General features: G+C 59.2%; 1 protein-coding gene across 11 annotated transcripts in view; it reads right to left on the bottom strand.

The window, feature by feature from the left end:
* ADCY7 (adenylate cyclase 7) overlaps positions 1-23,211 on the bottom strand; it is a 47,241-nt gene extending 24,030 nt beyond the window's left edge. The window contains exons 1-4 of one of the 11 annotated variants that reach the window (XM_032424371.1): positions 11,476-11,524; positions 7,269-7,954; positions 6,961-7,060; positions 397-831 (exon numbers count right to left, since the gene is read on the bottom strand). In XM_032424371.1, coding sequence (XP_032280262.1) covers positions 397-567 — 171 coding nt within the window. In that variant the 5' untranslated portion in view covers positions 568-831; positions 6,961-7,060; positions 7,269-7,954; positions 11,476-11,524. The other 10 variants (XM_032424372.1, XM_032424374.1, XM_032424370.1 and 7 more) reach the window with 10 other exon arrangements.
* Positions 23,212-23,433: the final 222 nt, after the last annotated feature.

The following is a 23,433-nucleotide window of genomic DNA, read 5'->3' as shown; positions in this document are numbered from 1 at the left end:
GTCCGGCACTCAGCAGCCACACCGAGGCAGTGGCCGTGGTGGGCCGAGGTCACGGATGATGTTGGTGGCACCCGCCTGGAGAGCAGGGTTGAGAAGGCCCCCGGGGCCACAGCCCGGCTCTGGGAGGAGGAGCACCGGGAATGGGAGCCACCCCTGCCCTCGGTCTTCAGCAGAATCCGAGTTTGTTTTGGAGAAAAGGGAGGGTCATTACCTGGGCCAAATTAATGTAATCTCTAAAACCACCCCAGACTTGAAAATGAATTCGAGAAACCTGCCTCCCGGGGCCTAAGCGCACCCCAGAGGCCCCGACAGGCGCGGTCGGCGGGCAGAGAGCGGCCCTGCGAGCACCGAGCAGCAGAGCCGAGCGCCCAGCCGCCCGCGGGCCACCCCACTCACCCCGCAGACGAAGGTGATGACGATGAGGGTGACGCAGGCGGTGATGGCCACCAGGAGGAGCGTGAGCAGCAGTGGCCCATGCTGGCTGGTGAGGCGGTACTTCTCGTAGAGCGCCGTCTGGTCCGGGCCCTCTGTGCCCTCGTTGAGGAAATAGCGCCCCTTGGCCGGCATTGTCCCCCCACGGCACCCCGGCCTGGCAGCCCACTCGGGAGAGCCCGCGGCCCGGGGCGCATCCGTCTGTCGACAGCCAGCCGGCCTAGGCCTCTGGCCGCGGGGAGCCTGGCAGGCAGGCCTGGGGAGGGCCCCTGGGGGCCTGCAGCCCCATGGGCAGCGCGGGGCCCACGCCGCTCCTCCACGGCCAGGCCTGCTCACGGCACCGCCACTCTCTTCCTCTGCACCTAGGCTGGGCCGACCAGACGCGTGGGGTCCTCAGCTCTGCGGAGACACAAAGCAGGTCCAGGTTTGACCTGGACGGGCCGAGTGAGGGAAGGACGGGCGGCAGGGGAGAGCAGGGCAGGCCTTATCTGGGTCTTATCTACCAACCCGAACCCAAACCAAACTTTTAGGTCCTATTTGAAGCCTTGCCCTCCAAGCTCGTCCGCTGGGTTTCCTAGAACTGCGCTGTCCCCGACAGTAGCCACACGTGACTGTGGGAAGTTACACTTAACTGGATTAGAAGTGAAAATTAAAATTCAGACCAGCAGTCACACTGGTCCCATTCATGTCAAGGGCTCAGAAGCCACACACGGCTCCAGGTTCTTGTATCGGGCAGCAGAGTTAAGAGCATTTCTATCATCCAGAACCTTCTACCGGATAGCACTGCTCTGCAGGTTAGATGGTGTTGCTTTCACAAAGAGATCTCTGATCCATCCCAGGGAGTCTCTGTGTACGGCGTGAGGCAGGGATCAGCCTTCGCGCCTGCCTTCCACGTGGGTCTCTAACTACCCCAGTGGCTTCCGGCAAAGCCACCATTCCTTCCTCAAGAAGTTCAGTGAAGCCACCTCTGTGGTAAGTCAGGTGACCGTGCGCATGGGGTCTGTTTGCAGGCTTTCTCCTGTTCCGATGGTCCTTGCGCAAAGGTCACACTCTCTCAGTGACTGGGGCTCTCTGGTGAGGTTTGTACCTCAGACCCTCACGCCCAGGACACCCAGAGCATCGCCCTTGCATTCGTGTTCTGTTAAGCTTCCTCGTAAGACTGCATTTTGGAAATGCGTTTTTTAAAATTTCCACTGACCAGAACATAAGAAGTTTGCAAGCTCCACCTCGTAGAAATGGACCCCGAACCTCAGAGAGGGAAGCAGAGCGGACCGCGTGTGACAAGCTGGGCGCGGGGGCCAGGCTTGCAGTGCTCAGCCCACACGCGCTCCCCCTTTCCCCAGCACCGTTCATCCATCTGCTCATTCATTTATTCCAAAAGGCCTGTCATCGTGCCTGTGCACCAGGCCAGCTCTCTCTCCACATGGAGCTCCCGTCCCCACAAAGAGAAAGTTACTGGAAAATGTACAATCCCTACGTGCAGTGACTGAGGTCTGGGGGCAGGAGCCCAGGCCCCCAACATCCTCCAGGCCTGCCTCAGAGCCTGGAACAGGGACAGGGCAGGTGGCAGAGGGCAGGGAGGCCGTAAGAGGTGGGAAGGCCCAGGGCGGTCACGACGGGCACGAACGGCCACCGGCAAAAGCTGTGAAGGAAAGGCAGTCCGGAGCGCCCAGAGGCAGAAGAGCAGGGTACCCAGAGTCCCAGAGTCCGAGTGAGGCCCCCCAGTGAGCGCCCACCTTAGATCCACAAGCCACCTCGGGCACGGATCCCTCCGGGAGCTCCTATGCCACAAATTCCAGGAACGAATTGGAAAAACCCCATACTGGGGGCTCGGGGGGAGAGGCCATTTGCCGGAGGTCCTGGATGCCCCCGCGGCTCTGGGCCCGGCAGGTGTCCACAAGCCTTGGCACCTGTGGAAGGCCGGCAGCTCTGCGGGGGCTGGGCCCAGGGCTACCCAAGTGCCCGAAGCCTGGACAACTGCAGAGCTGGTTTCGACAGGAAGCACCAACTTAACCAATGCCGGCAGCCGATTCAAAAACGTGAGTTGTGCGGCCACTCATCTGCGACCTCTGACTCTGAACTAACCAGTCTCGATTCCACACGAGGCACGTTTTGACTACTAACCACATACGCCTAGCCCTGGGTTGTAGGGTTTACAAAACGAGAGCGGCTCCCTGCCCTGAGAAGCCCCCAGCGCAGGGGCACCCCCAAAACCAGCTCTTTACCATCAACGCCATCACGCCAGGCGCCCACACACACGTATCCGCTCTCATCTTCAGAACAGCCAGTTTACAGGTGCAGAGCTGAGCCCAGAGAGGCCGCGCGGCTCGCCGAAGAGCACACAGCCGGAGCTGCTTGGGGGCAGTGCTGGGCTCCACACCCGGGTCCGCCAGCTCCCAAACCCGGGCTCCTGGCCGGCCTTGCGCTCTCGCTGAACCGAGAGAGGCTTCCCCAGGGAGCTCCCGCTAGCAGGGGCAGCTCCCGGGGACGGAACCACTTGCCACAAGTCCACACAGCACGGCCTGGCCCTCCGGCCTGCTGCCAAACTCCGGGGCGCCGGGACCCGACTGCCAGGCCCAGAAACCTCAAACACCAAGGGCCCAGGACGACAACAACTACCCCCCCAGGGGCTCTCTCCCCCACCCCAGGCAAAGCCCCCAGACCAGAGCTGGGGGTGGCCAGGACACCCCAGAACTGACCTGCCCCTCCAGGCACACGCAGCCAGGCTGAGGCAGGCGTGCAGAGAGAAGGAGCAGTTGGAAGGTTCCCGGGGGCCCGTGGGTACCTTGTAAACACTGGTAAACACTGCTCTCGGGGATCTAATTAGGCCACTTCCTGGGCAACGGCAGGCGGGAGAGAACGTGGACAATAGACAGCCCTGGGCACGGGGACCTCGGCCCGTGCGGGGACGTGGTCCCGCTCCTGGGACAGCAGGGCAGGGCTGGGGGCTGGGAGGAAAGATGCATTTGTCGCTCCTGGAGAGATGGTCTGCGAGCCCCCCGCGGCATCTCCACAGGCCCGCGCCTCCCTAGCAGCAACCCCCCCAAAACCAGACACGGACCCCCCCTGCCAGGGCAGGCTTCGAGGCCCCTCTGTCCAATCACCGGTTCCTTGACTGGCCGCTGACACCACTGGCGACTGGGAGGGCTGGGACTCAGGGCAGGTGGCAGAGAGCAGGGAGGCCATAGATGAAGGCCCCGGATGAAGGAACTCCTTCACCACGTGTCCAACAAATGACCCCGCAGCCTCGGCTTGCCCACTTCAGTGACGGGGAGCTCATCACCTCTCAGGGCAGTCTTCTCCGTGAGTGGGCACTCCTCCTGGCTGTAAGTCCCACCTCAGGTCAAGCGAAGCCCTACCTCCCTGTCACTCCCTCACCCCCACCCCACCGGAAGTCTGAAGTCCCAAGACACCGACAGCAGAGATATGCACTTGGGACAGTCGAGGCCCCTTCACCTGGAGGCAGTGGAGCCCAGGGGTCACTCACTGTCATTCACACCTCACGATCACGCTGGTGGGGGAGCAGGGCAAGCAGCCCCGTTTTACAGAGGAGGGGAACCCCCAAGGGCCCAGCTGGGAGGGGGACGTTACTTCTACTTCTGCTGGGACTTTCTCTCCCACTGTCGGTCCCCTGGGTCAGGAACCGCGTGACCCAGGCTGGCTCATCACCACTGTCCCTCTCAAGCCCCAGTGACTGGTTTAGGGACGGTCGTGTGACCAAAATCCTCTCAGTGAGAAGCCTCTTTGGGACTTCTGCTGAGCCACAGCGAAGTGGCACTGTCTTCTCCTGCTGACCCATGGCGGCAGGCAGCTGCTTGAAGCCACCGTAAGAGACAGCCCACGGAGAATGAGCCAACACGGGAAACTGGAGAGACACGGGCTCGAAAATACCCCCCTGAACGCCTGGATCCAGCTCTGCCTGAAGTTCAAGCAACCTCCAGATAATTCAATCGCACCGAGCAATCATGCCTCTTTTGGCTGAAGCCAGTGTGAGTTTCTGTCACTTGCAATCAACAGTGCCAAGGTCCACGTCGCCCCAGTTTACCATATCCAGGAAGCCCTCATTGAGGGTCAGGGGACAGAGTCCAGGGTCAGGGTCCAGGGGCAGAGGACAGAGTCCCACTTAGCTCAGAGGTGAGAGTACGTCCCTGCAGACAAGGCTGGTCCTGGCTAAGGCCACCTGGAAGGGGGCTGGGCCAAGGAGGGGAACCCCCCTCGCTCATACTTCTGTCACCTCGTCCCAAACTCCACAGCCCAGGGCCAGCCATCCTGCACAGGACCTGGGGCAGCAGGAGGCGGGGGCAAGGGGACTCCCCACATCTTCTCCAGTGGCCTCCAGAGATTCCCCCCTGCAGGAGGAATTAGGGAGCCCAGCGGCATGCTCAGGTAGAAATGGAGGCCAAGGGAATCACTCCTGGTGGGCTCTGCACTCCTGCAGCCCATGTCCCGCGCCAGCCCGGGGCAGACGATGCCGTGAACAGAATCTAGTGGGTGCTTACCGCGTGCCCATGGGGCTCTAACTCCGCACACCGGCCCTGCAGGGGAGTAAGACCACTGCTTCCCTTTTATGGATGTGGGGACACTGAGAGGTTCAGTCATTTTCCTGAGGTCACACAGCCAGCAAAAGAGAGCCAGGATGTGAACACAGGTCACCCCCTCACGTCCTGCTCAACACCCTCACGGTGCTGACATCCACAGAGGCCATAACATCTCCAAATGCCAACCCCTCTCTGCCCTCCCCTCTCAAGGCCTAGGATAGAGGGTGAGAAGCAAAGAGGACTCCATCAAGGTACCTCCCTCTGCCTCCCAGAAGCAAGGTCAGACAGCCACGTCAGGAAGCCTGCTCTGAGCCAGCAAGATCCAGAAGCACCACCTCCTCCAGGCAGCCCTCTGAGCTACACACACACACACACACACACACCCCACCCCCTTCCCTGCAACTCAGGACTGTGGTCTCCTTGCCAAACACTGACTGGCGGGGTCTGGGTTCCTCAGCCAGAGAGCTGCTGGAAATAGGGAGCTGGGACCTCAAATTATGAGGGCAGGACCAGGCCCTTGGGGGTGCTCAGGAAACCCTTCCCCAGCAGAAGTGGCTGATCCAGCAGCACCCCAGCGCTCCCACCCCCGTGGGGAGCTCTAGACCACCCCCAGCTTTCCCAGACACGGAGGAAGCACCCACTTCCTCACCCAAGCGGCACTGGCAGGAATCCCAGCCTGGCTTCCTCCGGCCCAGCCCGGCAGGCTCCGGAGCTGCACGGGGCCTGGGGCCCCAGTGGCCTCAAAAAGAGGAAGTGGGGCTTTGGGGTGTGCAGGAGGGGCAGGCAGGCCTGAGGAGAGGCCCCACCCCAAGCCCGCCTGGGGACCATGCTCCTGCAGCCCAGCACCCACTAGTCTCGGCCGCCTGGGCTGGCCCCGCAGCTGGCTCCCTCCATGGGCTGGGTCGCAAGCAGACCTTTGTCGGCTGAGGGGGTCTCCTCCCCGCTCCCTGAGGAGACCCGCAGTTTTGCGAAGGAGAGCCCGAGGCTGCCCTGCTCAGCCCAGTCCTGGCCCAGACGAGCACCCAAGAAACCTGGCAGGACCGAGGGCTTTCAGTCTTACTGCCCTTCACACCCGCCTCTCCGGTCCCCAGAGCCCCGCAGCCTCGGGCCCGACCTCCGTCCCCACGCCGGTCCGTCCCCAGCTGGGGAGGCCTGCCCACACCCTGGTCCCTGGTCCCGTGTGTCACACATCCCAGCACCTGCCGCACCCAACGGCTGTGGAAGGATCTGTGTCTGTGTCCTGTAGCTGAGCCCTGGCAATTGCTTGTGGAACAGACGGAAGGAGAGACGGATGGACGGATGGACACACAGATGAGCCAACCAGCTGGAATCCCGAACCAGGCAGAAGAGGCAGGGGAAAGCAAGCAGGGCGGCTCCGGAAGGAGGGAGAGGCCACTAGGGCAGAAGGAGGTGCCAACGTGGGGAAAGGGTCTCCCTCCGAAGAACAGGATGCCCCTGGGGCAGCGCACCGCCTCCCCCGGGGAGCCTGCCGGGCCGGAGGAGGTGCGGGTAAAAAACCCGGCTCTGCTCCCAGCACTCACACTCTGGGCCTCAGTCCTCCTCATCAGCAAACAGGGGTGCTGCTACCCACGTCCCAGGACGAGTGAGGTGCGGGTCATGGCGGCCAACAGGCTGTTGGCGGGACAAAATAGCAGATGAGCCCAGAAAGGAGGCGCGGTTTCCAGAGCTCAGGAAGCCCAACCATGGGGCCCAAACGGGAGAGACAGAAGCATGAAGCAGGCAGGACACCCCCCCCCACCCCCCTCCCGCCCAAGAACCCTCTATTTCATCTCACCACCTCCTGGTGACAGCCCTCAAGGCCACTAGGCAGGGGCAAAGGTCAAAGTCCCCTAATGACGTGAGCTCCCCAGCCAGCCCCACTTCCCGCCATGCTCTCCCAGGACCCCCGGCTGACGCTACACCGGACCAGAGGCTCCCCATCAGTCTTGGGGTCCAGCACCTATGTTCCAATCCCGGCTCTGCCACCAACCTGCTCGATAACCCTGGGCAAGTCCTTTGCCCCATCTGGGCCTCGGGTTTTCCTTCTCGCAAAGGAATGGTTCTGTCAGACCTCGGCTGCCGGCGCTGGGCTGGGCGTGGAGTGTGAATCATAAAATGAAAAGAACAACAAGCTGAAGGGGGCAGCCTGGGTGTTGTCACCTGGCCCCAGAGGGCTAATTCTAAGGGTGGGGTACGGATTATTCTTTGTACCTGACACCCTCCCTTCCACTTCTTGGGATTCAGCCTTAGCCTAGTCCGTCCCTCCTTTAAAATGCAAATACCTCGTTTACCCCTTACCTCCAGGGCTCAGCTGCCAGGGATAATAAGCCCACTTCTCTATCTCCTGTGCCAATTCCAATGATGGTTAGTGGCTGCCTGGGGAAAATTTGTCCATTCATTCATTCATGCACGCACGCATTCATCTTGAGAGAGATCCATGCCTTCATTCCTTTAACGGCTGTGCACCAGAACCTTCTATGTACCAGGCACCAGGCCAGATGCCAAGAAGAAACTACGCTCCAGGCGCAAGTTCCCAGAGGGCAGAGGTCTCTGTGCCCCCACCCCCCCGCTGGGTGTCTGCACACAGTAGGTGTCCAGGCAATGGTGCTTATTAACTAGCTAAGTAACTGGCTCTTGCCTGAAATTCCACCATTAGTGATTCATTCCTTTAAGTATTCCCCTCACTACATTCTCCCTTTAAAATGAAAACACTTTCATGCCCACACTCAACACATTTCTGATCTCTCTCCCCTTGGTAAGGAAGGACAGAAAGGGGTAGTCCAGCTAGCCTTCAGGGACCTCACCTGGTGCTAGTCCCACCCAGGATGGCAGGACACTGGTCTTCCCACTGACGTCATGCTTTGCCCAGGGCCCCAGCCAGACAGTAGATCCAATGGTGAGGAGGCACGCATGGGGTTGGGAGGTGGGCGAAGAGATCTATTTCACACACCCACAGGCAGATATAACCCAGAGTAACCACTGACCTGCAGGAGCAAGAAGGATGTAACTACTCTGCTAGCAATCTGTTCAAAGAAGCAGCAAAACCCAGAGGAGAGAGAGCAAGCTGGATTCATCATTTACACCAAGATGAGTGAGCAAGAAACCATGAAAGCATTCTTCTATCATGCTGCAGCGGCTAAGTCCTCGCTAACCTAACACAAAACCTAAAAGCCACAGGGAAAAGACTGATCAACTCAATTACATCTTAAAGAATCTACTGCATCGTAAAAGCTATTAAGAGCAAAATCAAAAGATAAAAAATAAGAAATGAGGGAAATATTTACAACTCTTATCATATGGAGCTAATCTCCCCCATATGTAAAAAGCTTCCACAGATCAAAAAGGAAAAGACCAATAACCCAATAGAAAAATGGGAGAAGGTATGGACAGAAAGTGCACATAAAGGCAACACAAATGGCTGTTAAACATTTAGAAGGAAGCTGACCTCACCTATAATAAGAGAAGTGCAAATTAAAACTACTACGGAAAATCATTTTTACCTCTACGATTGGCAAAGATCAAAGTATTTACAGAGCATTTATAGGCGGCGGCAAAACAGGCATTCACACTTAGCCTTGGCGGGAGTATGATTCAGCATAACCTCTGGGGAGGGCAATTTAATCAGATGTAACAAAATCACTCATGCACAAACCTTTGATGTAGCAAATCTCCTTCAAGTAATCTCTCTTACAAACACTTTCACATATGTAAAATGACACATGTACAAGATTATTCATTGCAGCATTATTTACAATAGCAAAAGAAGAGAATGTATCTACCCATTAAGAGCTGGTGAAATAAATCACAATAGATCCTTACTATGGAATACTATGCAGGTGTCAAAAAGGGTGCGGCAGGTTGAACTCTGCTGTTCCGGGGTATTGTGTGAAAAATCCACATGGCAACAGTAATGCCTGGAATAGGTAATGCCTGAACCAGGACACGGGCTAACCAAAACTGCTTTGACGGAGTGAATGAATCTTCAGTTTGTTTCTATTGCCATAATGTAGCTGGTACAATTAAAAAGTTCTTAAATGGGGCTCAGTTGGTTGAGCGTCCGACTCTTGATTTCGGCTCAGGTCATGATCTCAGCATTGTGGGATCGAGCTCCACATCAGGCTCTACACTCAGGGTCGTGGGATCAAACCCTGTGTTGGGCTCTGAGCTGAGCTTAGAGCTTCTCTCTCCTTCTCCCTCTGCCCCTCCCTGCTGCACATGCATGCTCTCTCTCTCTTTAAAATGAATAAATAGGGGCGCCTGGTTGGCTCAGTCGTTAAGCATCTGCCTTTGGCTCAGGTCATGATCCCAGGGTCCTGGGATCGAGCCCCACATCGGGCTCCCAGCTTGGCAGGAAGCCTGCTTCTCTCTCTTCCACTCCCCCTGCTTGTGTTCCCTCTCTCTCTGTCAAATAAATAAATAAAATGTTTAAAAAAAATTTTTTTAAATAAAGTGAATAAATAAATCTTTTTTAAAATAATCTAAAAACTTGGGGTTTTTAGTTTATTTAGTTGTGACTCTTGATCTTGGGGTCATGAGTTTGAGCCCCATGTTGGGGAGTAGAGATTACTAAAAGACATAAACTTTAAAAAAAAATGAACTAAAAAATAAAGACTCTACTGGAAAAATTCAAGGGCAATAGAAGGTAATTGATAGTCAAGGTGACATATAACATGGAAAGACGTGTTCCTGGCATGTTTAGTGAGGTGGGTATGTGTGTGTGAACATATATATATGTATGTAAATACATAAAAAATAGAACCTGTTTTTAAAAAAAAACAAACACACACACACACCATACATCTCAGGCCCATCCCGTCTCAGCTGCACAACCCTGAGAAAGTTACTTACCCTCTCTGTGCCTCAGTTCCCTCATTTGAAAAAAGGGAGAATAACGTCCTGACCACACGGGGCTTTGAGAGGATTCTAGGGGGTAACGCAGGTGGGGCGCCGAGGCTGCGCCTGGCACAGCGCACCCAAGCCGAGATGACAAGTAGCAAGCTGACAGGAAGGGCCGAGAGGTCTGGGAGGGAGTAGGCAGGGAACCCGCCCCTTCCCCGCCACCCCGACCCTGTCGTGAGCCCTGACCCCCCACTCTGCCCTGGGAGTGGCCCGGCCTAAAAGTAGTCACACCTAACAACTGCTATCGGGGGCTCTGAGCAGCACCAGGGGCTGACACCCCCATGGGATACCCAGCTGGGCCTCGCAGGAGAGGCCGTCCGCCCATCCTGGGCTCAGGGGGAGGTGGGGAGACGCTGGGCACAGAGGGAACTGCCATCTGGCATCCCAGACAGTGTCAGGACCTCACTGCAAGCCCCGCAGGCCTGTTCCGAGAGGAGAAAGCATAACGCCTGCCCTCAGGACAGGTTCTGCAAACTCTGAACCCAACCGGAGGAAAGGGGTGGGGGCGGGTGGGCCCACTCTCCCACCTCCACCTGCCCCTGAGTTGGGCTGGATGGACGCACAGTGGAGGACAAGCCAGTGCACCTGTTTGCAGGCCAGGGGAGCAGCCCTAAGCTCAGCCTCCAGGGAAGGGATGAGGTGAGGATGGGAGGGAAGGGATGAGGTGAGGATGGGAGGGAAGGCCTGGGTTACAATACAGCCGCTGCCCTCAGGCAGTTTTCAGTTGGGGAAGCGATCTGCCCTGGGGATAAGCAAGCAGAAAGGGCTCTAAATACCAACCAGGAAAAGACCCTCCTGTTGCACTTCCAGCCTCTCTCGGGCAATTCACGGAAGTAGCCCACCTGCCTCAACTTCCCCCCTGCCAGAGACAAAGCAATGCAGGGGACACAGGCCTGGGCTGAATGTCAGGAGACCCAAGCTATAGTCCGAGCTCAGCCTCTCGCCCGCTCTGGTCCCTTTGCGCTCAGAAGAGCAAACGAGCCAGCCACGGAGAGGTCAGTGGGAAAACATGATGGGAAGACACCCCCGCCCAGATCTCAGCAGGCCATGCTAGGGGCCATGGCTGCCCCCGACCATCCATGAAGCCCAGCACAACCTCACTGTCTGGTTTTGGCCCCCTGAAGTCACCGCCTAGTGCACAGACCACCCCCCACAGACCAGCCACCAGAGTGCCCAGCCCTAATCCAAGGTGCTGAGAGCCCACTTCCTCAAGGCTTCCTGAGAACCTGAGTGAGGCCAAGAGGGCACGGGATGGGCAGGGGGACTGCCTGGTGAAGCCCAGCCCAGAGCCCGGAAGAGCCCTTCTGCCGGGGAAGCAGTTCTAGCCGACCTCCCCCCACCCCCCCCAAACCACAGCCCGGCCTCTGGAGCTGCACCCAGACAGGGGCTCAGGAGGCCCTCCCTACAGCTAAGGCCCCTACTCCTGGTCACTTCCTCCTTCCTTCCACAAACTCCTGCCTTCCAGAGCCAGGCTCCAGCGGGGCACAGGAAGCCTCAGTGATAGAGCGTCATGCACCCCCAAACACAAGCCTCCCCGTGGGGTAGCCTGCCAGGGCTTCTCGCACCTGGCTGGGACCCCAAGAACACCAAGCCCAGTCCTGCTCACCCCCTGGCCAAAAGAACTCCTCCGGGGCTTCCAGAGGCTTCTTTGTGAGTGCATGATTGGACTTATTTCGGTTCCCCAAACGAGCCCCACCCTTTTGACTCCAGGCTCTGGCCGCTGAAAAGCACTGCCTACCTCCCCAGCCCCGAAACCCCTCTGCCTAGCAAACTCCTGCCCAACCCTTCAGAGCCAGGCTCAGCTGCCACCTCCCCCAGGAGGCCTGCCCAGTCCCCTCCTAATCGGGATTCGGTGCCTGCCTCTGCCTCCCCAGTGCCTACACGGCCCATCGAGACGCAGGGCACCCGGCCTGTCACTGCCGGGCTACGCGACACCACCACCCCACCCCCAAGGCTGACGTCTGGCTACACACTGCCCAGCTTCCAAAATCCAACCGTTGGCTGCCGCAGAGGGGACACTTAAAACCCAAGAAGCTCCATGGACTGAGACAAATACAGCGGGCACCGAACGGGCATTCAGCGGCTGGGCACAACCCTGGTGTCCCTGCTCCCGCCTGCATGAGCTCTGACAGGTCACCTGAGCAATGGGGATGAAAATGTCCCCGGCCCTCTGGCCCAGTCCAGCAGTGAAGTGACCTCATGGCTTATAAAACCTCCTTGTAAATCCAGAAGTTTCCCACAGTTTTGGGGGCCAACCGTGCTGTGTTGTTTCAACCACAGGAGAGCAGGCTCCCCCTCGGGGCCCTGCTCTCCATCCTACCTGTGCTCACTGGGCTCCTGCCCACACCCTGCACCGGGTGACAGGCTGAGGCCACAGTTAGCAAGGTCCCCCGGAGAGGTCCCCTGGGGAGCTCATGTTGGCGGGGGAGAGGAGACACATGCAAGAAGTGAGCCCCATGAGGAAGAGAAACGCAAAGGTGGGCAAGGGAGCACTCAGGCTGAGAGTCCGGAAGGCAGGAAAGCCTCGGGGACCACACGTCGGAGGAGCCGTGTGACCTCTCCGGGCCTGTCTCCTCACTCCAACAATGGGCTGGTGAAGGTACGAGCGGCTTCACGCAGAGGCCAGGACGCAGGGAGTGCCATCACGGGGGTCACCCCAGCTGGCTCCACACACAAGGGGCGGGCAGCCGGAGAAACCTGGATATCAACGGGCACTGGCGGACACCCTTTAAGTGCCAGGGGTCTCAGCCTGACTTCCCGACGGCCCCCCAAAGGCAGCCCCTCCCTCGCTCCCGGCCCAGAAAGCCGGGGGTACAGAAGTGCTGGTCGCTGGCCCAGGCACCGCGGACACTCAGGCTCTCCGTCCCCGGGGGGCCTGGGCAGCGGCTCCAGGGAGTCTGGACGCTTCCCCATCAGCCTGGGTCCCCCATTAAAGCAGCACCTCCAGCTGACTTCAAAGGGCTCCTCTTCCCCGGCCAGGTGGGGGGCCGAGGGAGACAGGTGTGGGAGGCCGGGAAGCTGTGCAGGAGTGGAGTCAGCCCGGCCATTGCAGAGGTGGGGAGACTGAGGCCCGGAGGCGGCGGTGGCCCCTCCTCCACATCCCCACCACTTAGTGAGACCAGGGGAGACTGTGCCTCCCACACAGCTCTAAGCAGGAAAACGTGCACTGTCCCAAAGCTGTGGAGCCCTGTGGGGCTCAGTTTCCCCATCTGTGCAGAGAGGGGCTGTGCCCTGAGCTCCCAGGCCTCGCCCCGCTCAGCCGGCCAGTGACACCAGGAGCCATTACAAGGGCCTGGATCCCGGAAGACAAAGAGGTCCCCACCAGCGTAGTCTGGGTCCTGGGGGTGGCACCGCCCACTACGCGCACAGCCTCGCCTTCCCTGAAAGCCAAGCCTGCTGTGCTGCGGACCCCGGCGGGCACGAGCTCCTCCCTGGGTCATGAGCTCTCCCGCCCCCATCACCTCCATCCTGGCGCAGGAGGAAGCAGGAGGAGGTAAGCCTTGGGGGCCACGTACATGTCTGCCAATCAGGGTACCCGCAGCAAAGAGCTCAATTTGTTTCTTTTCCCTTGGGACACTCACAGGTCATTCCCTCCAGTGGTCAATGTGGGGAGGGGTACAGACAGGGGCATAGCGGGGAGGAGAAAGGAGGGTGCCCCCGGTGTCCCCCGGCACCAGCACCCAGAAAGGGATCACCACAGAGCCTGGGGAGGGGGGGAGGCTGCCAAGTGACGGACTCCGGAGCAGACCACTCGAGCCCCCTTTTCTCCCGAGCTTGAGGACCCCTGGAGGAGGAGCCCTCAAATGGGTGACCCGAGCCAGGATGGGGTGTGAGCTAGGGAAGCAGCAAGCAGAGGGGCTGCTTGAGCAAAGGGCAGGAGCGAGGCAGGCAGGGTGCTGACAGAGTCGGGGGGCTGGCCGAGTGCACTGGGTGGGGGGCATGGCCAGAGGCCCCCAGAAGCCAGAAGAAGGGGTTCAAACGTGACACCAGACAGGAGAACTGGTCCAGCTTGTGTGCCAGAGGAGCCCAGGAAGCCCGCCGGCCCCTTCTCCAAGGCCCCAGTCAGCCATCCCACCCCATGTGGACAGCAGGGTCGGCTCGGGGTTCCTCCTCCCCGCCCAGCACTTGGCTGGTGCTCAGATGGCGCCTGAGAAATAGACCCACTGATGGGATCAGCAGGTGTCAGGAGAAGAGACGATCCAGTGCCATGGGAGAAATGTCACAAAAGAGGATCTGAGCCCACCTCTGACCCAAGACTCGTCCCCACCCCAACACCTAGAGGGCTTACAGGGGAAATTCGGGAAAGGAAGGTGCTCCGGCCCAGGTCAGCACCCAGGATTGGGCAACACCCCAGGCCTGATGTGGCTATCTGTGAGATCGGGGGGCAGCGGCAGGTCGAGCCAGATGCCCATGGCCGTCAGGTGGACACCCCGCCACCCTCCCTGGGGGCTGGGGGTGGGAGGAGCCCTAGTGGGTGGGTGGAGACTCTGCAAGCTGGGGCGGGGGCAGAGCTGGAGGGCCACCTGGCAGGGGAGCGGGGCTCCAGCCACCCCCGAGGAGACTTAAGACCTGGGTGCGCTGGTCTCAGACAACTGGGAGGAGTTTTCCAGGCATACGTGGCTTTCCCGGCCACCTGCCTGGGCACGGCCACTTCACAGATGTGAGCTAGCAGTCAGCCGTCCCCCGGCCCTGCCCATCCTGACCTCCCTGGTTCCCTCCCCCACCACGTTCACCCTCCCACCTGAAGCAGGACAGGCAGCAATCATCCCTCCCCTCGAGTCGTGGCTCTGCAGCACCAGATACAACGTGTCACCCTGTTTAGGCCTTAGCCATGAGCGACCCATTGTACAGATGCCAGAAACTGGCTCAGATAACCTAGCTCACCTCTCATGCTGCTGGAAGCAGGCAGAGTGGGGCTGGGGGGCAGGACCCAACGACCTCCAGAAGACCCCTGCCTCTCTGGCAGTCTCATTCACTGAGCCGAACTAACTCCCCGTTTGTAGCTACGCAGGCCTGTTCAAACACACTAACTGCCCGATGGGCCCACCACCCCCTTCCCTCCCATCGCTGAGACCGGACCCCATGGAAGGCTAGAACCAGCCACTCGGACTCAGGCGTCCCGTGGGACCCACTCTGCCTGCTCCCTCGGCGGCCCCAGAAGGGTCCCGGCTGGAGAAAGCTCTGGCCTCTGTCTGGGCGCTGGAGGATGGAAAGTGGTCGTCAGCTCAGTGCGAATGTGCCCCCCACGCTCTTTCTCCAGGACAGGAGACAGGCGAGGGACGCTGAGGGATGGGCCACCGGCCACCTCTCAACGATCACCAGGAGGATAGGAGGGCAAGTCAGGGAAAATCCAGAGGGTCAGATCACCCACGGCCCAGCTGAAGCAGGACCCCAGCACATGTCCCAGCGCGGGACAGCCACAGGATAGCCCTGCCCCAGCCCCAGCGCCCCCTGCAGTGCGTGCAGACAAGGGTCAGGCCAGGCCCATGGGGTGGGGGACCCACTCAGGGGAACCCGATTCCTCCTTCCACGTGGTAAGGATCACCCCCTACTCACCCTTCAGAGCCACCCAGAGCCCCGGCTCAGCTTTGCCCCACCCAGCCTCTCCAAAAAGGAGGCACCACGTCCTGACCCCACTTGGGGCCTCAGACATGGCGGCTCTCCATGACAGGTAGTGTGTGCACCTGGACCACCCCGGGGGCTGACTCGCTGTGTGACCCAGGATGAGAAAGTATCCTGCTGGGCCTCTGTCTTCTCCTCTGCAAACTGGTGGGGGACGGGGAGGGTACGTACCGCACAGGGTGGGGGTGAGAGGAGCAGGAAATGGGTTAAACCATGAGTTATAAACTGTAAAGGGGGGTACCTGTCCCCACAACAACAAGTCTGACCTTTATCTCCTCTTGAAAAAGCACCTTTGGCCTGGTTAGAGGCCCTCCTCCTGCCCCATCCCACCACTCACGGCCTCACCCCTCCCTGCACCGACGCCCATTCCTAGAGGACTCGCAGGAAGTCTCCTTCTCTCGAGACCCACTCCCGGCAAAGGGGCCCTTCGAGACCACCCCTGCACCAACCCCCAGAACCGGCTGCCAGTAAACAGCCGCTGCTTTGCACTCAAACTCTACAAGAGACTCTGCCCCCACAAAGTTCACACCTTCCCTTCTGAGGGCCCCGAATCTGGAACAATCTGAGAGCCTCCCTTCCTCTGCACCTCACATCAGAAGCCACAGGAAAACCCCAGAAGGCCTCCTCTGGAGGTGGGGAGACCCGTAGCTTGGTTAGAAACAGACCCTCCCAGAACAGACGGTCCCCGACTCGGTCCCCACAGACGCCTGCACTTCCGGCGAGCTGGTCCCTCTACACTTCCTCTTAGGTCTGCTCACTTCTCGTTTCAGTTATCTTCGTTCGCCCCGTCCCAGGCAAGGAGACATCATGAACTCACAGACCCAAGGTCCTAATTACAGGTTCGTTTTTCTTAAATACATTAAAATAAACACCTAGCAAATTTTAAACATGCTCATCTACATATGGGCTAAAACACACCCCCCCCCCCCAGAGCCCCGTCTGAGAAAGGCTGGCCTAGTCCCTCTCACGTGGGCCACCCTCGGGTTGTCCACCCGCACGTATGCGGCTGACAGCCCATGGCCACACAGCCATCCAAGCAGAGCCAGCCTGGACTCCAGCCACCCAGACTCTGGCCGCCTGGCCGGGCCTCAGGGGGCCGGGGGCCCTGCTGCACCAAGGCCCAGCCCAGCCCTCTGCTTTCCTCACCCCTGCGGCTCCCCTCCCCCAAGGGCTGGCCAGAGAGGAAGCGCCTGGAGCCAGCTGTCCTGAACCCCGGGTGGTGACACAGAAATGAGGCACCTGCTTCGCTCTGTGTGCCTGGGTCTGGATGAGTCCATAGAATGTTCCAGAAGGACCTACTCCCACTGGTCCACGTTGGTCCCTGGGGGCCTCGGGTTGGGAGGGCTGGAGGGAAAGGAAGATGATTCCATTTTCCTGAGGCATCTCGGTTCTGTCTCTTGGGCATGTGTCACTTTCAGAGTTTGTTTTTTGGTTTATTTTTCTTTTTAACGTAACAAACAAAGTTCGATTGCCCTTCCCTCGCTAATTGTTACCGTCGAGAAGAATGTACTCGTAAATGTAAAATTACAACCACGAAAAGTGGACATCTGAAGAGTCCAGGGCTGACGGAATTCCAGGTGGAACACGCCCAGTGAGCACCCCGCCACAGAAATGACCGCACCCCCTCGTCAGGCTGGGCAAAGCCTGGGACCAGCTGTCCAGGTCCTCTGTCCGGGAGGCGCCCCGCCTCCCGCAGCCCAGACCCTGTCCACCCCCGGCCGGTGGGGGAGGCCCGGCCCGTGCCCCGCCTCGGCCCAGGCTGCCGGGACACAGGGTGCCCCGGCCCCCCCTCCCCACCCCCGGCCCTTTACCTGGCTCTCGTCCAGGCCCCCTCGGGGGCAGCCCGGCCCACGCCTGCCCCTCCTCGGCCGGCGTCCGGGCGCACGCATGGGAAGCCTCCCTCGCCGGCTACCTACCGAGAGCGAGTCACATCTGGGACCCACAGCTTCCTGTTCCACGGCGGCCGCTGCACAAAAGCTAAGGCCGAGCCCTGAGCTAGGCGCCTCCGGGCTTGAGGGGGAGGGTGGGGGGGCTCTCCCAGCTGCAGCGGGGCCCTCAACAGAAGTGGGGAGAGGCATCAGGCCAGGCTCCCGGCTCCAGTGACTTCATGGAAATTGGAAGCTTGAAGCTGGAACGACTTTCAAAAAGTGAAAATAAAACAAGCACCCAAACCTCCGTTAGAAGCCCCAAGAAGACGGTTGGAGGCCAGGAGTAAATGCGTCTTTGATGAGCACTGAAGGCGAGAGCAGCCCGGCACCGGGCCCCATCCTGGCTCCCCCACTGACGGGCAGGCCCTGAGCCTCGGTTTCCCCACCCACGTGGTCAGGGGGCTTCAGCCAGCTCTGTGAGGTCAAAGGCTTCCAGCCTCATCTGCTGTCCCTCCATTTCGCAGCTGCCCCCAAGCCAAGGCCCCTGCCTGGAGTTGCTATTCCAAGCAGCTCGCGCCCCCAGAGAACCCCAGCAGCCCTGAGCCCTAGGAGGCCAGGAAGCAAGCCCCTTCTGCTTTGCCAGCCCTCAGTTTCCCCATTGGGATCATGTGGTGCTCAGTGGTGAGGCAGCAGGCTAGGAAGGGCCTGGAAGCAGGGAGCGGAGGCCTCCCAAGATAGAGGGGCAAGGCACTCCTGGTCCTCAGGGAGCCTGTTCCAACATGTGACCTGGGGTCCTGCGATCACTTTCTACCTCTTACCCTGACAGCAAAACCTACTGTTTGGTAGCAAAGTGGAGAACAGAGCCCAGTTTTCCCAGCTGCCACTCCTGCCTTTCCCAGGCCTCTGTCTCAGCTCCGTCCTCAGAGGAGGCCGTGGCCAGGCTCTTCCCTCCTGACCTGCTGCACCCCCAGCCCTGGCCACTGGGCACCTGGCCCCCCAGCCCTCACACAGACTTCAAGGTCCTGGCAGGGAGGGCCTGTGCACACAGGCTGACGAGCCTTATGATCAGCATTCGGACACCGGGCTAGCATCGTGCACAGCCTCATACAACTGCCCATCGGCCCCATGAGGAAGGTCCTGCTATCCTGCCGCTTCTGCAGAACAGGAAGCTGAGGCTCAGAGAGGCCACTCACTTGCCCAAGCACACACAGCTAAGAAAAGGCAGAGCCAGGCAGGATTCAAACTCAGGTCCAGCTGATTCTGCGGCCTGTGCTCTCAACCACTCACCCCATGACCATCGTGGACCAAAGAAAGGCTTCCCTGAGGACAGGCTACTCCAAATCCCACTATACCCTCCTCCCCATGGCCAGGACCCCTCTCTGGTGCTAGGGACACAAACGGGACTTGGACGACAACCCCCGTTGGCCAAGCTCCCAGGTTAAGATGTGCCCACCAAGGTCTGCACAAAGGTCTGGGAGAGTCACCCACGGAGACGAGATACGTGGACCAGAGCTCCAGGCAGAGAGACCTCACCCGCCTGGGAGCCACAGGCTGAGAAAGTGGCAAGGCCCTGAAACAGTGGGCAAGAAGGAATAGAAGCGCAGCGAAAACAAGGCAGACAGGGCTGTCAGGCGACCAAAGGACAAATAACGCCGAGCCCTGAGCCAACAGATGTCAAGCCTTTCCCCTCGGGAAGAAATCCCACAGCACAGCGCCTTTGGGACCCCAGGCAGGTTTCCCGGAGGGGGTGTGAGCAGGGAAACACCATTTGTACCTCAGTCACCTCATCTTTCCCTTCCCCTAAAGTCAAGGGGCTCACCGCAGCCCCAGAGGAGCCCTGAGAGGGGTCTGAGCAATCAGGCTGGTGATTTGCCAGCCCAGCCCCTCGTCCCATGGATGAGGAAGGAACAGGCTTATGAGCCCTAGAGTCAGAACCCCACGGAGCAACCTTTGGCCAAGCTGTGTGATCCTGCCAGCCCGGGAGCCCATCTATAAAGTCACCCAGGTCCTTGGAAGGCGGGGAGGCTTAGGTGAGAAACGTGTGTAAGGCATGGAGTAAGTGCTCAGTGAAAGCAGAAGACAAGGGAGGCCAGACCGGGTGGGTTCTCTCAGTTCCAAACCCCAGATCCTGGTTCTACTGCATGACTGCCCGGGTCAAAGGCCCTCCGTGGCTGAGTCAAGTCCTGACCCCCACCACTCATGTTTCCATCCTCCCTGATTAGGAGTCAGAGGCCCTCGTTCCATCCTATAACTCAGAACAAGCTGCATGACCTCAACCAGTCCCTTCTCCCTCTGGAAACCCAGTTTCCTGCCTGTTAAATGAAGGACTGGGCCCAAGCATGTCCATATATTCCCAGCCCGGGAAAGAAAGGGATCCCAGCCCATCCCTGAGTCCACATCCCATGCCTCACTCTTCCACACCTTGACTCAGACCCTTCTGCCACCAGGAATGGTCAAAACGCTGCCCATCCTGCCGAGACAAGTATAAAGGCCCGCTCCTCCAGGAAGCCTTCCCCGATGTCCCATCACTACCGCCTCTGGGCCGCAGAGCGCCACAGGCCTCTCCACAGGGCGTTTACAGTGCTCTACCCTCCTTCTGCAGCGCCCATCTCCACTCTGGCAACGGCTCGCTGTTCCTATGGGGAACCAGCCCTCCAGGGGTGCGCCTGTGACCGCGGTCCACTGAGGAGTGGGCGTGGGACTCAAAGTGGTCCGGGGAGATCCAATTCCGGGACTTTGGTTGGAACTACGTCGGCAACAGCCTGGTGGGACGTGAGCTACAAGCGACCAGCGCCACCTTTACCACTGCGGGAGTCAGCCTGCAAATGACCTCCGGCCACCCTGGGTATTCATGCCCCTCCCACGCCACCTGGGCCACCCAAAAATAGGCAGAAGGCACACTGTGTGGCATAACCTGAGAGACACGTGGCTTCCACCTGGCCCGCACGCTGTGAGGACACTCAGGCAGCCCCGTGCCAGGGAGCCGCGGGCCCTGTGTCCCCTGTGTCCCCGGCGTCCCCGGGAGCAGCGCCCGCAGCCCCGGTCCCTGGCAGCTGGACTCCCTCTCGCCACCGCGGCCCTGGCCTGCTCCAGAGGGAGCCAGGATCGCCTCTTCTCTTCGGGAGACCCCCCCACCCCCACACCAGGCCGTCCAGGGGCCCTCGGTGACATTTCCGCCTCACGGACCTGCGCTCAGACTCTCGCCTCAGCGCTGGCGTCCGGTCCGCTGGTCCCAGCCCTTCCAGGCTCGTCGTGGTCAGGACGGCTGCAGCGAGACCCCGGCGGAGGGGGCCCTGTCACTCACCTTCCTCCTGGGCTGATTTTTCACACTGGGCGGGGGTTGGGTGTATTCCAACGCACCAGCTCACCTCCGGCCCCTCTGCCTCCATCTCCTCCTGGCTGTGGGCTCGGGGGTGTGCCGGGATCCCCTGCTTTCCCAGCCTGGGGACATACGGACACGCTCTGGCTCCCTCCTTCACTCCACAGGCAGAAAACGGGATTCCAGAGAAGGGGCTGGCTGAGGTCAGGCAATGGGTTACAAGTGACAGGATGGAATGAGGGCCTCCTAACTCCTGATCGGTGGTGGTCCTAAGGGGCGGCTTGGGGCGAGCCTCAAAGCCACTCCAAATAAACACATGTGCTAAGTAAACAGCATCTTAGCTATTAAACTCGGCTCCTCTGCACGGCCCCAGCTCTGCAGAAATCTGCCGCCTGTCGCAGGTCCAAAGCCAGAACAAGGGGAGAGGACCAGCCCTGCATCATGTGGGTGGTACCCCGGCGCCCCGGAGGGCAGGGGGCTGGCTCCCATGACCCGGACGGCCCGGGCCTCTGCCAGGCCCAGGAGACGGGACTTTGGAGGAGGAAGGGGGCAGCCAGGGTCACAGGGTGTTGAGTAACAGCAGAGCATCCTAAAAGAACAGATGTGAAAGCTACTGCCCTGCCAACCAAAAGTCCTCATTTCCTTTGAAAAACTTGGCAGCTGGGCCGCACCAGCAGCCGCCTGTCCTTCCCCACACCCAGCTGCCGTGTGAACGGCTGAGGGGCAGGGAGGAAGGCCACGCTCCGCCCCACAGAGCTGAGGAAGGGGGTCACCCCCATGATGCCACGCCATGAAAATGGCAGCCACAGACCTGTGTGCGCAGAGCCAGCTCTCTTTCATTTAACAATATCACAGATGTGTGAAAATCTAGGGCCGCCTGAGTGGCTCAGTTGGTTAAGCATCTGCTTCTGGCTCAGGTCATGATCCCAGGGGCCTGGGATGGAGCCCCAGGACGGGCTCCACACTAAGCAGAGAGTCTGCTTCTCCCTCTCCTTCTGCCCCTTCCCCTGCTCGTGCTCTCTCTCAAATAAATAAAAAATCTTAAAAAAAAAAAAAAAAAGAATCTAGAAGGATGTACCCAAATCTTAGGAGTTACCAAGTTGGCAGAATTTAATGGTTTTATTTTCATACCTATCTTCTTATTTATGACTATTTTCCAGTTTTCTCTAAAAAAAATTAACTACCCGTGTTATTAAGAGACACCAGGTAAAACTACCATGAAGAAAAAAACAAGAATCAGAAAAAACAACGTCCTGAGACAAAGTTCTCCCACAGTGCCAAACTCAGCACCACTTGTACAGGTGAAAATGGAAGCGTGTATAATTAAAAATGCTACGACATTAAAGCCACTGAGCATCGGCGGCCTCAGGCATCACACAAGAGGTGCGAGCAGACAACGTGAACCTCCCAGTAGGAGCCCGCAAGCCTGTCTCCGTCTCCAGCATGCGCCCGTGCAAACGAAACTGAATGAGATCAAGCCTCCAGATACCCCTCCCGATTCATAGGCGGTTCACGGGGGTAAGGAATGTGTTACACATGATAGCAGGCTCTACTGTAGGAAAAGGGATCTGGCTTCCAAAAACCCCCAAAATGGGGCACCTGGGGGGCTCAGCCAGTCAAGTGTCTGCTTTGGGCTCAGGTCATGATCCCAGGGTCCTGGGATCGAGTCCCACATCAGGCTCCCTGCTCAGCAGGGAGCCTGCTTCTCCCTCTCCCTCTGCCATCCCCCCAACTTGTGCTCTCTCGCTCTTTCAAATAAATAAAATCTCTAAAAACAAAAAAACCATGGCACCAGGGAGAGAGTGGATGACTATCAATCCTGTCATGCAATCTCATTATTTGGACCCACATTTTTAAAAAAAAACTAAAATAGATACATATTTGATGTGTATGGAACGATTGGAAATTTGAACTCTGCATGGACAGCTACAATCAGAGAGAACATGGTTAGGGTTCAGGTGTGGTAATAATCCTGGGGGGGTTAGTCCTTATCTTGCAGTAATATATACTACAATTTGTCCAGACGAAGCGATCAGTCAGGAGGGGAAAGCGTGCGGGAGGAGGGAGGACTCCAGGGTGGCCGCTAAGGGATGGGTACACAGCTGCAGTCAAGTTCGTCTGCCCTCCCCCGTATCCCTGTAATCCTTCCCTAGTGAAGCTGAGAGCCGGTCCCTGGAAGAACTCTGGCACCTCGTCTTGTTCAAGTCTCAGCAGTGAAGGGGTCGTGGTAAGCCCCTGCCCACCGATGGGAAATGTGCCGCCCTGGGAGGGAAGGCCACTCACCCCGGGTCCCAGAGCTAGAACCTAACGACAAAACCACAAAACCAGACTCGATCCTGCTCCGGGCCTAGCCCCCAGACCACGCGGGATGAGCTCCCAACCTGAACCCCAGGCCCCTGTGCAGGAAGCACGGGGGACCTGCAGGGTCCCAGGCTCCCCCATCACCCACTCACCGGGCAGAGGCACTCCTCCTCCGTGGCCTCGGCCTCCACCCACTGCCAGCACAGGAGCTGCAAGGCTTCCACGACCAGCCAGGGTGCGACAATTAACCCCTCTCCCTGCAAAGCCCTCGTGGGAGCCCCTCCCTGTCTCATCCACTGACCACAAAGCAGTTTCCCCTTCCCCGGGAGCGGAGCGCCCTCCGCGGCCCCAGACGCCTACCGCAAACCTGCATTGGCAGGGGTGGGGTGGGGGGGTACCCCCCTCCTAATTTACACTACACAAAGAATCCCCAGTGTGTGCAAACTCTTTGCTG

The sequence above is a fragment of the Phoca vitulina genome, unplaced genomic scaffold (assembly GCF_004348235.1).
Source record: "Phoca vitulina isolate PV1807 unplaced genomic scaffold, GSC_HSeal_1.0 scaffold30, whole genome shotgun sequence".
Lineage (NCBI taxonomy): Eukaryota > Metazoa > Chordata > Mammalia > Carnivora > Phocidae > Phoca > Phoca vitulina.
Note: the sequence above shows the minus strand (reverse complement) of the source record. Positions and strands in the feature narration are given on the sequence as shown.